General features: G+C 43.4%; 1 protein-coding gene across 3 annotated transcripts in view; it reads left to right on the top strand.

Annotated features, from left to right (window-relative positions):
* LOC140725329 (glypican-1-like) overlaps window positions 1-16,669 on the top strand; it is a 207,047-nt gene that overhangs the window by 171,233 nt on the left and 19,145 nt on the right. For all 3 annotated transcript variants that reach the window (XM_073040652.1, XM_073040651.1, XM_073040655.1), the window contains 4 exons: window positions 3,417-3,582; window positions 4,834-4,964; window positions 9,412-9,543; window positions 15,105-15,238. In XM_073040652.1, coding sequence (XP_072896753.1) covers window positions 3,417-3,582; window positions 4,834-4,964; window positions 9,412-9,543; window positions 15,105-15,238 — 563 coding nt within the window. The remainder of the gene's footprint in view (window positions 1-3,416; window positions 3,583-4,833; window positions 4,965-9,411; window positions 9,544-15,104; window positions 15,239-16,669) is intronic.

The raw sequence follows: 16,669 nt of genomic DNA, 5'->3' as shown, positions 1-16,669 counted from the left end.
GAGTACATTTTAGAATAAAAAAATAATGCTACTGAGTTTAAGGAATATTTTCAGAGGAGAATCTGATTTACGCTGTCCACTAATTAGATTAATCACATCAACCTTTTTTCAAATCATCAAGGAGTGAAGAGTCATGAACAATGTCATGACTTAATTGAGAGGAACATGAAAATTCCCTAGAAATCAAGAGGGTGTCAATTATTTTATTGCTCTATCCATTTGGAATTTTGTTGACATAATATATTGCCAAGGGCTAGTTTTGGGACTTGATCTAATTAGTTGATTAATCCAAACGAAAGATCCTTATAGCATAAGAATAACCAGACGTATAGAAACTAATGGGAATATTTTATTCAAATCATGGCTCCTTGCCAAGGGCTTTGAGTATGTGCCAGAGCAGAAGGTGAGGAAGGGTAGCCATGCTGGTTGGATCCTAAACATTTCCAGGTTGGTTATTACAGAGGATTGGCACAGTTTTCTTGCTATGATCTTACTGGGCTTTGATAGACAAAATTAGGCATGGCTCTTGTACGTAGAGACATACAGCAAATGAAAGGAGGCGGCTGAATTGGGCAAAGCTATTTAAAAAGTGTAGCTTGATAGAGGAAGCTAATTATGGAACCTTGGCCCACTTTAGAACAGTGCATTCAGGAGAAGGGGGATAGGAGCAGCAAAATCCACAGGCATTTGACATATCACTTCCCCAGCCTCTGAGTGATTCACATGTCAAGTCCTGGTTGTTTGACAGGTGACATCAGAAGAGGGTAAAGAGTAGATACTGCAGGAGAAAATTGGTTTCAGTAATTTGCACAAATAAATAGGCAAGAAATAGAACAAATATACCTGGTGGAAAAATGGAAATCTACATCCTATATTTATTTACAGGCTGCTGAATGTATCTTTGATTGACATCTTAAATATGGAATGTATACTCTACAGAAGACACCCAGCCACTTGCCTAAAGCCTTCCTCTTAATCTTTCCCTGCACTTCAACAAGAATTGTTTTATTTTCACAGCGCAGAAGTTTCTTGTACCTTGCTGGAGTCTAAGTGCATTTGGCAAAAGAGTATCCCATGTTCCAATAACTCTGCTCATGATTTCTGTGAATCCAGTTTCCATTTGCATGCTTCTCACTAGACACAGGTTTTGTTCTTGCTCTCTACCAGTAGGGTCATGGAACAACACACCAAAAACACTGAAGATCTCAGCAGGTCAGGCAGCAACTATGGAGGGAAATTGTCAGTCTTATGTTTTTGCTCAAGACCCTTCGAATGGACTGAAAGATCGAGGGGAAGTAGCCAGTACAAGATGGAGTAAGAGTTAGCAACGGCTAGGTGGATCAGGTGAAGAGGGAAGAGTGGTTTCCAGCTGCCCCTTCCACCTCCCTTCACCTTTCTGTCCAGATGAGGGGAATGCTAGATAGCTGGGAGAGCGGAGAATGGAATGGTATCGGAAGCTGGGAGGTGATAGATGGAAGCGGCAGAGGGCCAAAGGTGGTGGGATCTGATAAAACTGGAAGGTGAAACATGGGATCAAGGGAGGAAGGTGGGGAGGGGAACCCTGTGGAAGGAGTGTGTGTGAAGAACATATGGAGAGGGTCAGGGAGGGGAAAGAGAGAGGGCAGTGGGGGCCAGGTGGATCTGGAGGAGAGAGAAAATGGATAAAGGGACAGAGAGGAAGATGTTACTGGAAGCTGGAGAATTCACTGTTCATACCACCAGGTTTTAGACAGTGCAAGCCGAATTTGTGGTGCTTTTTCTTCAAATTACACTTAGCTTTATTTTGGCAGTGGAGGAGACCAGAGGCAGACAGACGGAGATAGTGGCCTAAAATAAGGCCATTCTGCATATACTGAGTGCTTGACTGCAACGCTAGCTGTAAGCCTCCACTTATCACCTGACATTGGAATGTAGCACAGAACAGACTTCACTTCCTCCTGTCCGACTAGTGTCAACAAGTTAGTTTTGCGCATACTGGGCACAATTCATCAAGTTGGGGTATGAGCAAAAGTAACTTGCTGAGAGTGGTTTTAGGTTGGACAGGAAGAAGTGAGCTGTGGGTAATACACATAATCTCAATCTCAGAGTTGTCTACCTGACTGATGGATTCTGATCTCAATGTGTTACATCTACCCCATGAACATATAATATCTTCCATTCTTGAAATGCTGACATCTTGAAGCTGGCAGTGATGCAGGTGGATTATTGATTACCTGACTGGCAGACCACAGTACGTGCACTTGCAACACTGTGTGTCAGACAGAGTGGTCAGCAGCACTGGGGCTCCACAGGGGACTGTCCTGTCTCCCTTTCTCTTCACCATCTACACCTCGGACTTCAGCTACAACACAGAGTCTTGCCATCTTCAGAAGTTTTCTGATGACTCTGCCATAGTTGGGTGCATCAGCAAGGGAGATGAGGTGGAGTACAGGGCTATGGTGGGAAACTTTGTCACATGGTGCGAGCAGAATCATCTGCAGCTTAATGTGAAAAAGACTAAGGAGCTGGTGGTGGACCTGAGGAGGGCTAAGTCACTGGTGACCCCTGTTTCCATCCAAGGGGTCAGAGTGGACATGGTGGAGGATTACAAATATCTGGGGATACGAATTGACAATAAACGGGACTGGTCAAAGAACACTGAGGCTGTCTACAAGAAGGGTCAGAGCTGTCTCTACTTCCTGAGGAGACTGAGGTCCTTTAACATCTGCCAGACGATGCTGAGGATGTTCTACGAGTCTGTGGTGGCCAGTGCTATCATGTTTGCTGTTGTATGCTGGGCAGCAGGCTGAGGGTAGCAGACACCAACAGAATCAACAAACTCATTCGTAAGGCCAGTGATGTTGTGGGGGTGGAACTGGACTCTCTGACGGTGGTGTCTGAAAAGAGGATGCTGTCCAAGTCGCATGCCATCTTGGACAATGTCTCCCATCCACTCCTTAATGTACTGGTTAGGCACAGGAGTACATTCAGCCAGAGACTCATTCCACCAAGATGCAACACCAAGCGTCATAGGAAGTCATTCCTGCCTGTGGCCATCAAACTTTACAACTCCTCCCTCGGAGTGTCAGATACCCTGAGCCAATAGGCTGGTCCTGGACTTATTTCCACTTGTCATAATTTACTTATTTATGGTTTTATATTGCTATATTTCTACACTATTCTTGGTTGGTGCGACTGTAACGAAACCCAATTTCCCTCGGGATCAATAAAGTATGTCTGTCTGTCTGTCTGAACATGGCCAGCCCTTTATTGAATAGCATGGCCGTTCTCCAAGGAAGTGGCACTTTGACTCCTAACAGATGCATCTGTTTTGGGTGATGGGTGGTATTTATCAGAATTATTTAAAGTTGATTATATTGTTACATGCCCTCCTCTCCTTCCACACCATCTCACATTCAACTTCTGTCTGCTGACAGGTACCTCCAAGCCCTGAGTGTGTGCGAGCGATGATGAGGTTGATGTACTGTCCCCACTGCCGGAGCATGCCCAATGTGAAACCCTGCAACAATTACTGTCTCAACATCCTCAAGGGCTGCCTGGCCAACCAGGCTGATCTGGACAGTGAGTGGAGGAACCTCATTGGTAAGAGTCACAACATTGGGTACTCAAGTAGATTCCTAATTCCTTTTCTTCATCCATCTTAACCTTCTGTGGATCTTGAATCATCTGGGAATTTTCTTGATTGTTTGGTATATCATTGAAGCTGTATTCCTGGGAAGAGAGGGTTGACACACCACAAGTGGATAAAGAAATTAAATCTAAATTCTTTATTGTTTAGGGGAATAAAGGGTGATCTTATTGAAACATCTAAGATCCTGATGGAACTTGAAAGTATAGATGTTGAAAAGTTTCTACTGATGGGAGAAATTTAAACAAGGGGATGTAATTTCCAGTTGTTTAAAACTGTGTGCATAGGGACTTATCAGAGGTTGGTAAATCTCTGGAATTCTTTTCCTTGGATGGCTATAGAAGCCAGATCATTCAGGGTATTTAAAGTCAAAGTCGAGTTTATTGTCATCTGCACAAGTACATACATGCAGAGGTGCAATGAAAATCTTACTTGTAGCAGCGTCCCTGGCACCTGGCATCAAACAAGTAGCAATCACAAGAAAAACATAAATGACACACAATTTTACACAAAAGAACACAAATTGAACAAATAAAAATATCCATTTTAGCCTAGTGTGACTAAACTGTAGTGATTAGGGGTTTTGCTGTTGGTTCAGAATTGAAAGATTGAAGGGAAGTAGCTGTTCTTGAACCCAGTGGTGTTGTGACTTCAGACTTCTGTACCTCAGCCTGCTGTTAGATTGTGAAAAGATGACAGGCCCCAGATGGTGAGGATCTTTGTTGATAGGTATTGCCTTCTTGAGGCAGTGCCTGCTGTAGATGCTACCGACGGTGGAGAGGGATGTGCCCACGATGTATTGGCTAGAGTCCACTAAACCCTGCAGCTTCTTACATTTCTGCATTTACGAATTACCATACAAGACCATGATGCAACCAGTCAGGATACTTTCAGTAGTACACCAGTGGAAATTTGTTACAGTTTTCATTGACAAGCTGAACCTCCTTAACCTCCTAATAAAGTAAACATGCTGGCGTGCTTTCCTAAAGCTTGGGTTCAGGACTGGCAATTCACTAAAACTTAAAGCTGCTGACCGTCTCCACTGCCGATCCCCTAATGTAGATTGCCACATATTCGCTCTCCTTCCTACCAGAGGGGTGCAAGGAGGGATGTCCAGACCCAAAAGTTGCATGGTAGAATGGCTGCTGAGCGGATGGTGGGGGGAAATTTCAGCGCTGACCCTCTGTTCTGCATTGTGTTCCTAGATTCTATGCTTCAGGTGGCTGACAAGTTTAATGGCCCATCAAACATGGAGTCGTTGGTTGATACAATTTATCTGAAGATCTCCGAAGCAATACAGACCATGCAAGATAATAGAGCTCATATTTCTTCAAAGGTAAGGAGATAGAGTGAATATGATTTTTTCCTTTTGCCAAGTGTGATGAATGATGATTCCCTGACTGATAAATTTGGGCAGTGTTGGGCATCATAGAGCAGTAGCTGACACTGAACAGGCATCAAGCTCCAATTATACCAGCTGGTGGCTGTTACATGTGATGGAATTAAAACCCAGGAACACCAAGTTCTGGACTACTGCATTTTGATTTGGGAGCCACAATTGGAATTGGGTGATGATTGGAACTCAGCAGGTGGAACTTCACTGACCCAGGTTTAATCCTGATCACTGGCACGTCTGTGTGGAACTTGCACGTTCTCACCGTGTTGTAGATTTCCTCTGGGTGTTCCAGTTCCCTCCCACACCCCAAAGGCACATTGGTTGGTAGGTTAATAGGCCACAGTAAATTACCCCTAGCATGTAAGTGAGTGGGTAGAAACTAGGGGGAGTTTATGAAAATGTTGGAAGAATAGGTTACAGGTAGTCCACTGGGATTGTTCTGTGAAGTGGCAGAGATTAGATTGGCTGAATGTCCTCCTTCACTTTTGTCAAGAATTATGAAGCTTGGTGAGTTGGAGAAGAGTTGTTGATCCAATCTTAAGTTAGTTCAACCTTATGAACCACAATGATAGAACTTGAGCAGCAAGTTATCTAATAGGTACCCCTTCGATATACAGGCTTCACCCGCTATCTGAAGGTAGAGCGTTCCTGTGAAACCGTTTGTAAGCCAAAATGTCATAAAGCGAAGAAGCAATTACCATTAATTTATATGGGAGAAATTTTTGAGCATTCCCAGACCCAAAAAAATAACCTACCAAATCAAAGCAAATAACACCTAAAACCTAAAATAACACAAACATATAGTAAAAGCAAGAATTATATGATAAAGACAGGCTATATAAAGTAGAAATAGTGTATGTACAGTGTAATTTCACTTATCAAAATTGGGAAGACAGCGAACCAAAATCGATTTGGAGAAAAAAATATCAGCACATACGCGCATGCGCACACTACTGCCCGCACAAGGCTTCACCGTCATGGTAGTCTTTCTCCAGGCAAACACGCGTATAAAGCGGGCATCTTTTTTTTTCATAAAAGTGAAAATCCTCTTTGGTTATCGAAAACAGGTACTAATGTAGGTCTTTCGTAACAGCGAAAAGCAAACATTTGAAAATCAGGGGGCCACCTGTAAATCAAAAATAAATCTTAACCCTTCCACCCAACTTCCCCCTGTAAATAGTCCATTTATAATAAAATCAGGCCAGACTGCATGTTTCCAACAGTCTGTACTCTGAGCCCATGTCAGATTCGATGGTCCCTGATGTCTGCGTTGACACCAAGGGCCATCTCTTTCCCTGGATCCAGGAGCTTTGTCTTCCCAGTTTCCCATGAAGTGTTGTCACCATCTGTTCCCTGTGAGGATTTGGATCTGCCCTGGGGTCTCCCAGACCGACACCCATAGCCTGTCTTGCTTTATTGGAAAGTTAGTCTTATGCCTGACCAGTCCTCCCTTCAGATACTAGAAGTCAGTTATCATACAAGATTGGTAACAACACTTAACAGCACATCGAGTGTTGTTCAGGACTTTTTTGTTTTTATATTCTATTTATGGGGCTCAATGTACCTTATTCTCTTTATTTACACTGGATCATCAGAGAACACATTTGCTGATCTCCCATCTCAAGCGACCCATGGTTTCTACTGAAAATCCCACCTTAAACAATGAGTCACAAGTTGAGATATAAAACAATGAGGAGAACAAAGGCAGTGGTTTCAAGTTGTGGGACTGACTGACTTTGTTCCTCCAGTATGGGCATCAACTTCAGTTGGCAGCCATTCCACTATCTCCTTGCCCTGCCCTCTAATCCTTCGCTTCTCCAGCACTGTTGCTTCCTTTAATGCCTCCCTAAATCCCAGATTTCTGGAGCTTTATTTTACATTGCCAAGTGTTTATGGATCTCATTTACTCCGATAATGCTCCTATAAAGTACCTTGCCTATTTCTACATTAAGGGTGCAGTATGAATGTAAGTTACTGCTGTTGTTGGTAAAATGACTGTCAAAATGCGGGCAGTGCTGTTTGTAGATAAGATTAGTATGCTGTCTTATTCCTGGTCGGAAGTACTCAAGGGGTTCATATTGTCTTTGGCTTCCATTGATTCATAGTACTGGAGGTCAGTTTTATCTACCAGGTTAGCAGTTCAATTGGTAGTATTACGTAAAATGGTAATGCTCAGATTTAGATGTTTGTCTTCATTTTCGTTATGTTCCCCTGACCTGACCTTACTGCTTCTTGGTGAAAGTTTACTTCATATAGAACGAACAGGGCTTTTGACCTGCCATGTCCAGACTGCCCTTGAATACCATCAGTACTAATCCCATTTACTGCCACTTGACCCGTAGCTTTCTGTGCCTTGGCAATTCCTAAACGTACCCAGAGTCTCTGGCTCTGCAGCCTCCTCAACCAGTGTGTTCCAGACTTCAGCCATCCTCAGAATCCCTGTAAACTTACTGGTGCTGTGACTGTGATCAAAGTCTCCAGAGAGGCTGGGGATATGGACAGATTTATTCAGCACAATAAGTAGGCATCACTGGAGGCACTCTCAGGAGAGGCTCCCTGACCCAATATTACTTGACATATTTATATGCTAAAGATCAAAGTTAGCAGCAGGACAATTCTATAGTTACAATATATCCACAATGCTTCCTTTAAATTGCCTAAAATTTTCAAGCACCCAGGTCTTCACACCGGCACTCCAGGCACCCTAGACTGAATGTTAATCACCGCTGTCTCTGAGCTGCATTCATGCATATGCTGATATCTCAGGTCAATGGGGCGTTTCTTGGTTTGCAATCGACCCCCAGTCTGCAGCTCCAAGAACACCATTGTTCTGAGCTCCATCTTAAGTTCAGTCTACAATCCACATTCAGGTTTGAGGACTGTTGCTGTTAAAATTAATGGTTGTTATATTCCATAACTCCAGAGTACACCCTAACAACTGAATCACTGTGAACCTTTTGTTTTAGACATTTCTGCTGCTGGAAAAGGGTATACCTATCTGCTTTATGCTCCATGCTTCTCCTTGGTGCTGCTTCTGCAGGTCATCAGATAGATTGTCTTGTTAAATTTTAAGTGATTGATGTAGCCGTTTCCAGACACATTATCCATCACCTCACTTTGCCACAGCGCGTTTGCAGTTAGCTCTCCTGCACCATTAACAATGAATTGCCTCTTTGATGGAATCTCTTTTACACCAGTGTCCCTCAGCTAGGATCTGAAAGGAACATCGTAATTTCAGGGAGATCGAGGGGGGACCAGGATTGCAAGAAAAGAGCAGATCTATCAGCCTCTAGAACAAGTTGAGGCAGTGGCACAGGGGAGATGGGCTTAGGGTGAAGGCTGGGGAGAGAATACAACAGAATCATGGAACGAACTTCAGATCTCTGAATAAAGTCATCACATCATCTCAAAAGATTTGTATAATTAGTTCAGACCAAACTAAAAGATGAAACAGAGAAAGAAAGCGTGAGAAAATGGGGAATCTGACTGGTGTTGCTAAGGTCCTACTCTGGGATCTAGTGTTTCCAGGAGGAAGATTAGCTTCCATCTCTAAAGCTTGCGTGTCAGTGTGTTTGGAACAAATACCTTCACTGCCTGTAAACTTGACCACCATAACTCATATCCCCAACTCCAGTCCAATCCAATCACCCATCACCCCAGAAATGACCAATCCACGTGCCCAGGATTTTAAAACTCCCAGGTGTTCCAGAGGCTTTCCAGTCCTGATGAAGGGCCACGGCCCAAAGCATCAAAGGTTTGTTCTTTTCTATAGATGCTGCCTCGCCTGCTGAGTTCCTCCAGCATTTTGTGTGTGTTGTTTGTATTTGCAGCATCTGGAGATTTTCTGTTGTTTTTAAAATTCCCATCTTTGTTTCCAAATCCCTACCAACATGTTGGCAGATGAGACATAGAACACTGCAGCACAAGAATAGGCTTTCAGCCCAAGATATGTGCCAAACTAAGTTGGCTGGGCATCCTGGTCAGCATGGACCCAATGAGCTGAAGGGCCTCTTTGCAAGATGTGGAGAGACATCAAGGTACAAGTATTTGCATGAAAGTCAAGTCTGCAGACAAAGTTGGTGAACACAGCTCATCTTCTGTCCAATCTTTTTCATATCTTTGCAATAGGTTAATATTGAGTTGCATTTGGAGTTAAGTAATATTCTCCAGCCTTGGAAAATGAGGTTTTTACTTCTCTGGCCTCTTGCCCACTCTGTGCTACACCTAACTGGAGTAGTTATCATAGGGTGTTTTCCGTATTGCTCGGAACTGTGGGAGAGTTTGCTCTCCATTGTTTTGTAAGTACATCATGCCCAATGTTGCCAATCTATTTGCCTACGTATCTAATTGTAAGCAAAGTATGTTTGATTATCTGTTTCTTTGCCAGGTTCTTCAGGGGTGTGGTAACCTCAAATCTGTGGCCAAACGTTCGGTGGAAGATGATGGAAGAAAACGTGGGAAGCCGTATGGAACTGAGGAGAAGCCAGTTGGATCAGTCAGCTTGCCAATGGATAGACTGGTGAGTACTGGTAACTCCCAATTTCAAGGATCACATTCATGCAAGTTGTTGCCAATGAACCTCAGCGACATTCTGCAGAATGATTACAAAACTTCTAAATATACCTCTTTTGAATTACTGTCACTGCAATCTGCAGCACGTAATTTCCCTTTAAGCAATGTACTTTGGAACTGGCTTAATGAACTACAGATTTCATGATCTTCTGTGGACTTGGCAGACTTAACTCTCAATCTACCAGGTTCATCACCATGATGAGGGTTAGGGGGGTGGGTCTCCAAGCTGGCCTGAACCACAGTGGAGTAAGACCCCTTCTACACAGCATCTTGTTAAAAAAATGTGCAGTCATTGGAGAACAAGATTGCTGTGTTGGAGGGAAATGGGGAATTGTTGTGTTTTCCTTTTACCGAGACATGGCTTACTCTGAGCATGTCAGATTTGGTGATTAGACCTGAAGGCTTCTCAATACACCAGATAGACCAAACTGCTGATTCAGAAAAGGCAAAAGGTGGGGTTGTTTGTTTCACGATAAACTCTCTGTAGTGCTACAAAGTGGCAGTTTTGTTGTACTAATGCTCTCCCAACCTGGAACACCTAACGATCAAGTGCCAGCCATTCTATTTACCAGGAGAGTTCTCTTCCATGAGTCTGACCACCGTTTATATACCACCAGCAACTGACTCTAATCAGGCACTTGAGATACTGCTTGCTGCCATCAACAGGTGAGAAACAGCCCATCCCAATGCATTTCAAATCAGTCGGGGACTTCAGTAAGGCTTGTTTTAAGAAATCTCTGCCCAGTTCCCATCAGCATATAACCCCCAACACACCAGACCTCTGCTATACTACAATAAGGAATGCCTACCGTTTCATTCCAGGCCACATTTTGGGAAATCTGATCACTTGGCTGACCTTCTCCTACCTGCGTACGGGCAGGTTAAAGAGCAAAGTTTCAGAGATAAGGACAATAAAGAAGTGGTTGTGAGAGGCAGAGGAGCAATTATGGGATTGATTTGAGTTGGTGGACTGGCCTTATTTAAGGATTCAACAGAGGATCGGAATAAATGCACTATGGTTGTCACAGACTTTATAAATCAGTCATAGATGAGTGTGATCCCACAAAATCTTTCAGGTACTCCCCCATCTAGATGCTCTGGATGAACCACAAGTTGCACAAACTGTTAAGGACCAGATCAGAGACATTCAGGTCCAGCAAACAAGTAAGGTACAGATCTAAGGAAAAGAATCTTATGGGTGAAGTGGCAATTCCAGACTAAACTTGAATCAATGAAGGATGCTCGACAGCTGTGGCAGGGCTTGAATACTATCACCTCTTATACAGTTAAGTCAAGTGACATAGGTAACAACAAGCCTTTGCTCCCAGGTGAGCTCAATGCCTTCTATGCTTGCTTCAACCATCAAAATATTGGGCCTCAGGACTCACACCACCAGGTTCAGGAACAGTTACTACCCCTCAGCCATCAGGCTCTTGAACCCGAGGGGATAACTTCATACAGCTTCACTTGCCCCATCACTAAACTCTTCCCACAACCTATGAACTCACTTTCAAGGACTCTTTATCTCATGTTTTCAATATTTATTGCATATTTATTTATTATTTTTTCTCTTGTATTTGCACAAATTGTTGGCTTTTGCACGTTGGGTGCTTGCCCACCCTGTTGGGTGCAGTCTTTCATTGATTCTGTTATGGTTCTTGGATTTTTTTGAGCATGCCCACTAGAAATGAACCTCAGGGTTGTATATGGTGACATATATGTACCTTGATAATAAATTTACTGTGAACTTTGATGAATATTGCTATTGCTGATGGGTAGTAGCACAGTAGAAGCCGATTGTACACGCTCACATTCCTCCAGGAGCATTCGGTCATCAGTGTAGATTATTAGTGAGTGCTTTTCTCAGCCCTTCAACAGCACCAGTAGTGCTGCCTCCCCGGTCATAGAGTTATACTTCATGGGAACAGGCCCTTCTGCCCATCTGCTCTGTACTTACCAAGATTCACATCTCAGCTAGTCCTATTTGCCTGCATTTGGCCCATCTCCCTCCAGATCTTTTCTCACTCTGTATCGGCCCAAGTACCCTTTTAAATGTTTTTTTAAATGTAATTATTGAGATACACTGCAGATTCAGCCACACCACCTAGCAATCCCCTGATTTAATCCTAGCCTATTCATGGGATAATTTACAATGACCAATTAACCTACCAGCTGATATGTCTTTGGACGGTGGGAGGAAACCAGAGCACCCAGAGGAAACCCACGCAGTCATGGGGAGAACGTACTAGCTCCATACAGGCAGAAGCAGGAATTGAACACGGGTCGTCTGTACTGTAAAGCACTGTGCTAAGTACGATGCTACCATAGAACATTACAGCACAGAAACAGGCCTTTTGGCCCTTGTTGACTGTGCTGAACCATTTTTCTGCCTAGTCCCACTGACCTGCACCTGGACCATATCCCTCCATACACCTCTCATCCATGTACCTGTCCAAGTTTTTCTTCAATGTTAAAAGTGAGCCCGCATTTACCACTTCATCTGGCAGCTCATTCCACACTCCCACCACTCTCTGTGTGAAGAAGCCACCCCCCCCCAATGTTCCCTTTAAACTTTTCCCCCTTCACCCTTAACCCATGTCCTCTGTTTTTTCTCTCCTAGCCTCAGTGGGAAAAGCCTGCTTGCATTCACTCTATCTATACCCATCATAATTTTATATACCTCTATCAAATCTCCCCTCATTCTTCTACACTCCAGGGAATAACGTCCTAACCTATTCAACCTTTCTCTGTAACTCAGTTTCTCAAGTCCCGGCAACATCCTTGTAAACCTTCTCTGCAATCTTTCAACCTTATTAATTTCCTTCCTGTAATTAGGTGACCAAAACTGCACACAATACTCCAAATACGGCCTCACCAATGGCTTATACAACCTCACCATTACATTCCAACTCTTATACTCAATACTTTGATTTACAAAGGCCAATGTACCAAAAGCTCTCTTTACTACCCTATCTACCTGTGACGCCACTTTTAGGGAATTATGTATCTGTATTCCCGATCCCTCTGTTCTACTGCATTCCTCAGTGTCCTACCATTTACCTTGTATGTTCTACCTTGGTTTGTCTTTCCAAAGTGCAATACCACACACTTGTCTGCATTAAACTCCATCTGCCATTTTTCAGCCCATTTTTCCAGCTGCTCCAAATCCCTCTGCAAGCTTTGCAAACCTTCCTCACTGTCCACTATACCTCCAACTTCTGTATCATCAGCAAATTTGCTGATCTGATTTACCACATTATCATCCAGATCATTGATATAGATGACAAATAACAATGGACCCAGCACTGATCCCTGTGGCATATCACTAGTCACAGGCCTCCACTCAGAGAAGCAATCTTCCACTACCACTCTCTGGTTTCTCCCATGGAGCCAATGTCTAACCCAATTTCCTACCTCACCACGTATACCTAGCGACGGAATCTTTCTAACTAACCTCCCATGCGGGACCTTGTCAAAGGCCTTACTGAAGTCCATGTAGACAACATCCACTGCCTTCCCTTCACCCACTTTCCTTGTAACCGCCTCAAAAACTCTAATAAATTGGTTAAACATGACCTACCCTGCACAAAGCCATGTTGACTCTCCCTAATAAGTCCGTCTATCCAAATACTTGTAGATCCTATCTCTTAGTACTCCTTCCAATAATTTACCTACTACTGACGTCAAACTTACGGGCCTATAATTTCCCAGATTACATTTAGAACCTTTTTTAAACAACGGAACAACATGAGCTATCCTCCAATCCTCTTGCACCTCACCTGTAGATACCGACATTTTAAAATATATCTGCCAGGGCCCCTGCAATTTCAACACTAGTCTCCTTCAAGGTCTGAGGGAATACCCTGTCAGGTCCTGGGGATTTATCTACTCTGATTTGCCTCAAGACAGCAAGCACCTCCTCCTCTTCAATCTGTATAGGTTCCATGTCCTCACTACCTGTTTGCCTTGTTTCCATAGACTCCATGCCAGTTTCCTTAGTAAATACAAACGCAAAAAAAAACATTTAAGATCTCCCCCTTTTCTTTTGGTTCCATACATAGCCGACCACTCTGATCTTCAAGAGGACCAATTTTATCCCTTTCTATCCTTTTGCTCTAATATACCTGTAGAAGCTCTTAGGATTATCCTTCACCTTGTCTGCCAAAGCAACTTCATGTCTTCTTTTAGTCCATGTGAAGAATTACCAAGCCGCATGTAATTGTACGTGCCTTAACCAATTCCATATTCAGATCATACTCTGAGTGAAAACTTTGGCCTTCAGCTTCCTATTAAATCTACCCCCTCTCACCTTCAGCTGATATCCAGTAGTGTCTAATTCTCACTGTGACATTTCAGCTGATTTATGTCCCTCATAATTTTATAACCTTCTGTAAGATTCATATTCTCATTTTCCTACATTCATAAAATAGTAGTTGTACAGCATTACAGCACAGAAACAGGCCCTTTGGCCCATCTAGTCCAGGCGGACCTATTATTCTGCCTAGTCCCGTTGGACTGCACCTAGACCATAGCTGTCCATATCCCTCTGAACTTCCCTTCTGTTGAAATCGAATCTGCATCCACTACTTCTGCTGGCAGCTTGTTCCACACTCTCACCACCTGATTGAGTAAGGAAGTTCCCCCTCATGTTCCTTGAATTCCAAAGAATAAAGTCCCAGCAAACACAACTCAGTCCGCCAAGTCCTGGCAAAATGTTTGTAAGTCTATTCTAGACCCTGAGTATCTGTGTACAATCCAGCGCTTGAGCCTGAATCCCCATGGTCTGAAGGGTTAAGTACTGAACTGCACAGTGTATTTAACATCACAGTTCACTTTCAGCCATCATTAGAGAAATGGCTACTCTACTACTACAACGAATTTGAGAGGTGAGAGATGCAATGTTTCAGTACACGGCATCAAACTGTGTCAAAGCATACAGTGTGTGATTAGGTAACCAGTTAAATGCTACTGAGGACACAGTGCCCGCCAGTGTCCTGAGGCATCTTCACTCCAAAGCCACACAACGTAACTTATTGCAAAGATATGAAAAATACAGATCAGCTGAGTCCACCAGCCGTGCCATGTTGTGAACAAACAGCATTGCATCCGATAATTCCTCTCACACTGCAAGTACTCCCTGGATCAAAGTCAAATTTGTATACTGTTGCATGCACGAGTACAGTGGAAAACTTATTTGCAGCAATACCACAAGCATGAGGCATGATACATAATGTTCACAAGAAAAATATATGTTAGCAACATAAATGCCAGTCTCAGGGGGCATCTAGAGAGCCAGTGGGCACTGAAAGCTCTTTCTCCAGAGAGACCCTGGCACAAGTGCATCCTTGGAAGAGAGGAAAGCAGCCAACTGGAGCAGAACTGCTGCCAGGTCCAAAATCAGACCAGTGAGGAGGTTTCTCCAACCAAGAGACTGTGCAAACTTAAGGTTTGAAACTCACGGTGGTGGGGACTGTGCTTGAGGTACCATAACGACTGGCATCTTTACAGGTTACTGAAGTAAAGATGAAGCTGCGAGACATCAGAGAGTTGTGGGTCACCTTGCCGAGCATCCTGTGCAGCGAGAAGGTGACTGCAGGCTTGGCCAATGAGGACAGGTGCTGGAATGGACAGAGCAGAGGGAGGTAAGATATTCTTCAAGGAGTTTTAGAGTCTCCACCTCTGACCACTGTAAAATGCATCACTTAGTTTGTAGCATTGGGTGTTTACTTTAATTTAACTAGATATGGGAAAGAACTGAAGGAGCATTTCGTTGTTGTGTTTCCCTTCTCATCTGGTAACATTTGATGGCATTCTGGTAGACAGTCAGGCTGCAGGAAACATGTTATTCAGCCACCAGGTTTGTAAAGAGCATCGAACACCCAATTACATTAAACTCATTTTACCCTCCCCACAATCCCAACTCTCCCTAGATACTATCAACACACCAAGGGCAATTCACAGTGGCCAACCTGCGAATTTTTGAGATGTCGGAGAAATCAAGAGTACCTGGAAGAAACCCACATGGTCACAATGAGAGCTTGCCAACTCTACTTAGACAGCTGTGGAGGTCAGGCTTGAACCCAGGTCACTGGAAGATCTCTCAGATGGGATCTCTCAGCCTGGCCATGAGAGAGCCACCAGATACAGAAAGAAGTTGGATAATTGTAGAATAAGTAGATATGCTGGAAAGAGCAAACCATTTGAAGGTCATGAGGCAAATGTCAACAATTCCTTAAAAATTCAGTTAGCTCTGGATATTGGTATTAATGCAAAATGTCAACACATTAGCACTGACCCAAAGGTACTCTTTCATGCCTTAGGTATGTCTTAGCATAGACCAGGTCTTCATTTACAAAACTGTATCACTATTTAGAGGGGCCTGAATATCTTTGCTCTTAAATTCCAAAGAGTTATTATTCAGGTACAGAGATCTAATGGGAATGTAGATGATGCAGACATTGAAACATAAACAAAGAAACTATCTACTCAGTCCACTAAGTCTAAACCAACCACCCATGTACCATCATTCGTGTTTTATTCTCCCTGCATTGCTATCACTACCACTTACCTATTGGCAGTCTATTGCTATTACCTATTGCTATTCTCGAAAGCCCTCCTGAAGGAATGATATTGCAATGGTTCGCCATTGAAGATTTGAATCTCTATTTTAGGCAGAGATGTATTATGTCGTCGTTGCACCACTAAGCTTGCTATTTCCCTTTGCGTCCTTATGGCCTCCATTGCATTGTTTAGACTTTATCATCTGAAACACAAGTGCCACCATACAGCAAATTACTGTCCTCAGAAGTAGCTTGTACTATTGGATATGGCATAGGTACAGAGTGCCTCCTTAGTCTGGCTGAGAGTGAACACCCTGAACGATCCCTTGGAGTCTGAACTCGTGGCTCATAGACACCTGAGGAACAACTCTGACATCCAGGACATCTGAACCTGCTAACCCGCACATATTTGGGATATGAGAGGAAACTGGTGGACCTGGAGGAATCCAGCATGTTCACAGGGAGAACATGCAAACTCTGCACAGAAAGTATCCTTGGTCACCATTATACCAA

Source organism: Hemitrygon akajei, chromosome 3, assembly GCF_048418815.1.
Source record: "Hemitrygon akajei chromosome 3, sHemAka1.3, whole genome shotgun sequence".
NCBI classification, from domain to species: domain Eukaryota; kingdom Metazoa; phylum Chordata; class Chondrichthyes; order Myliobatiformes; family Dasyatidae; genus Hemitrygon; species Hemitrygon akajei.
This window is presented reverse-complemented; position numbering and strand designations above follow the sequence as displayed.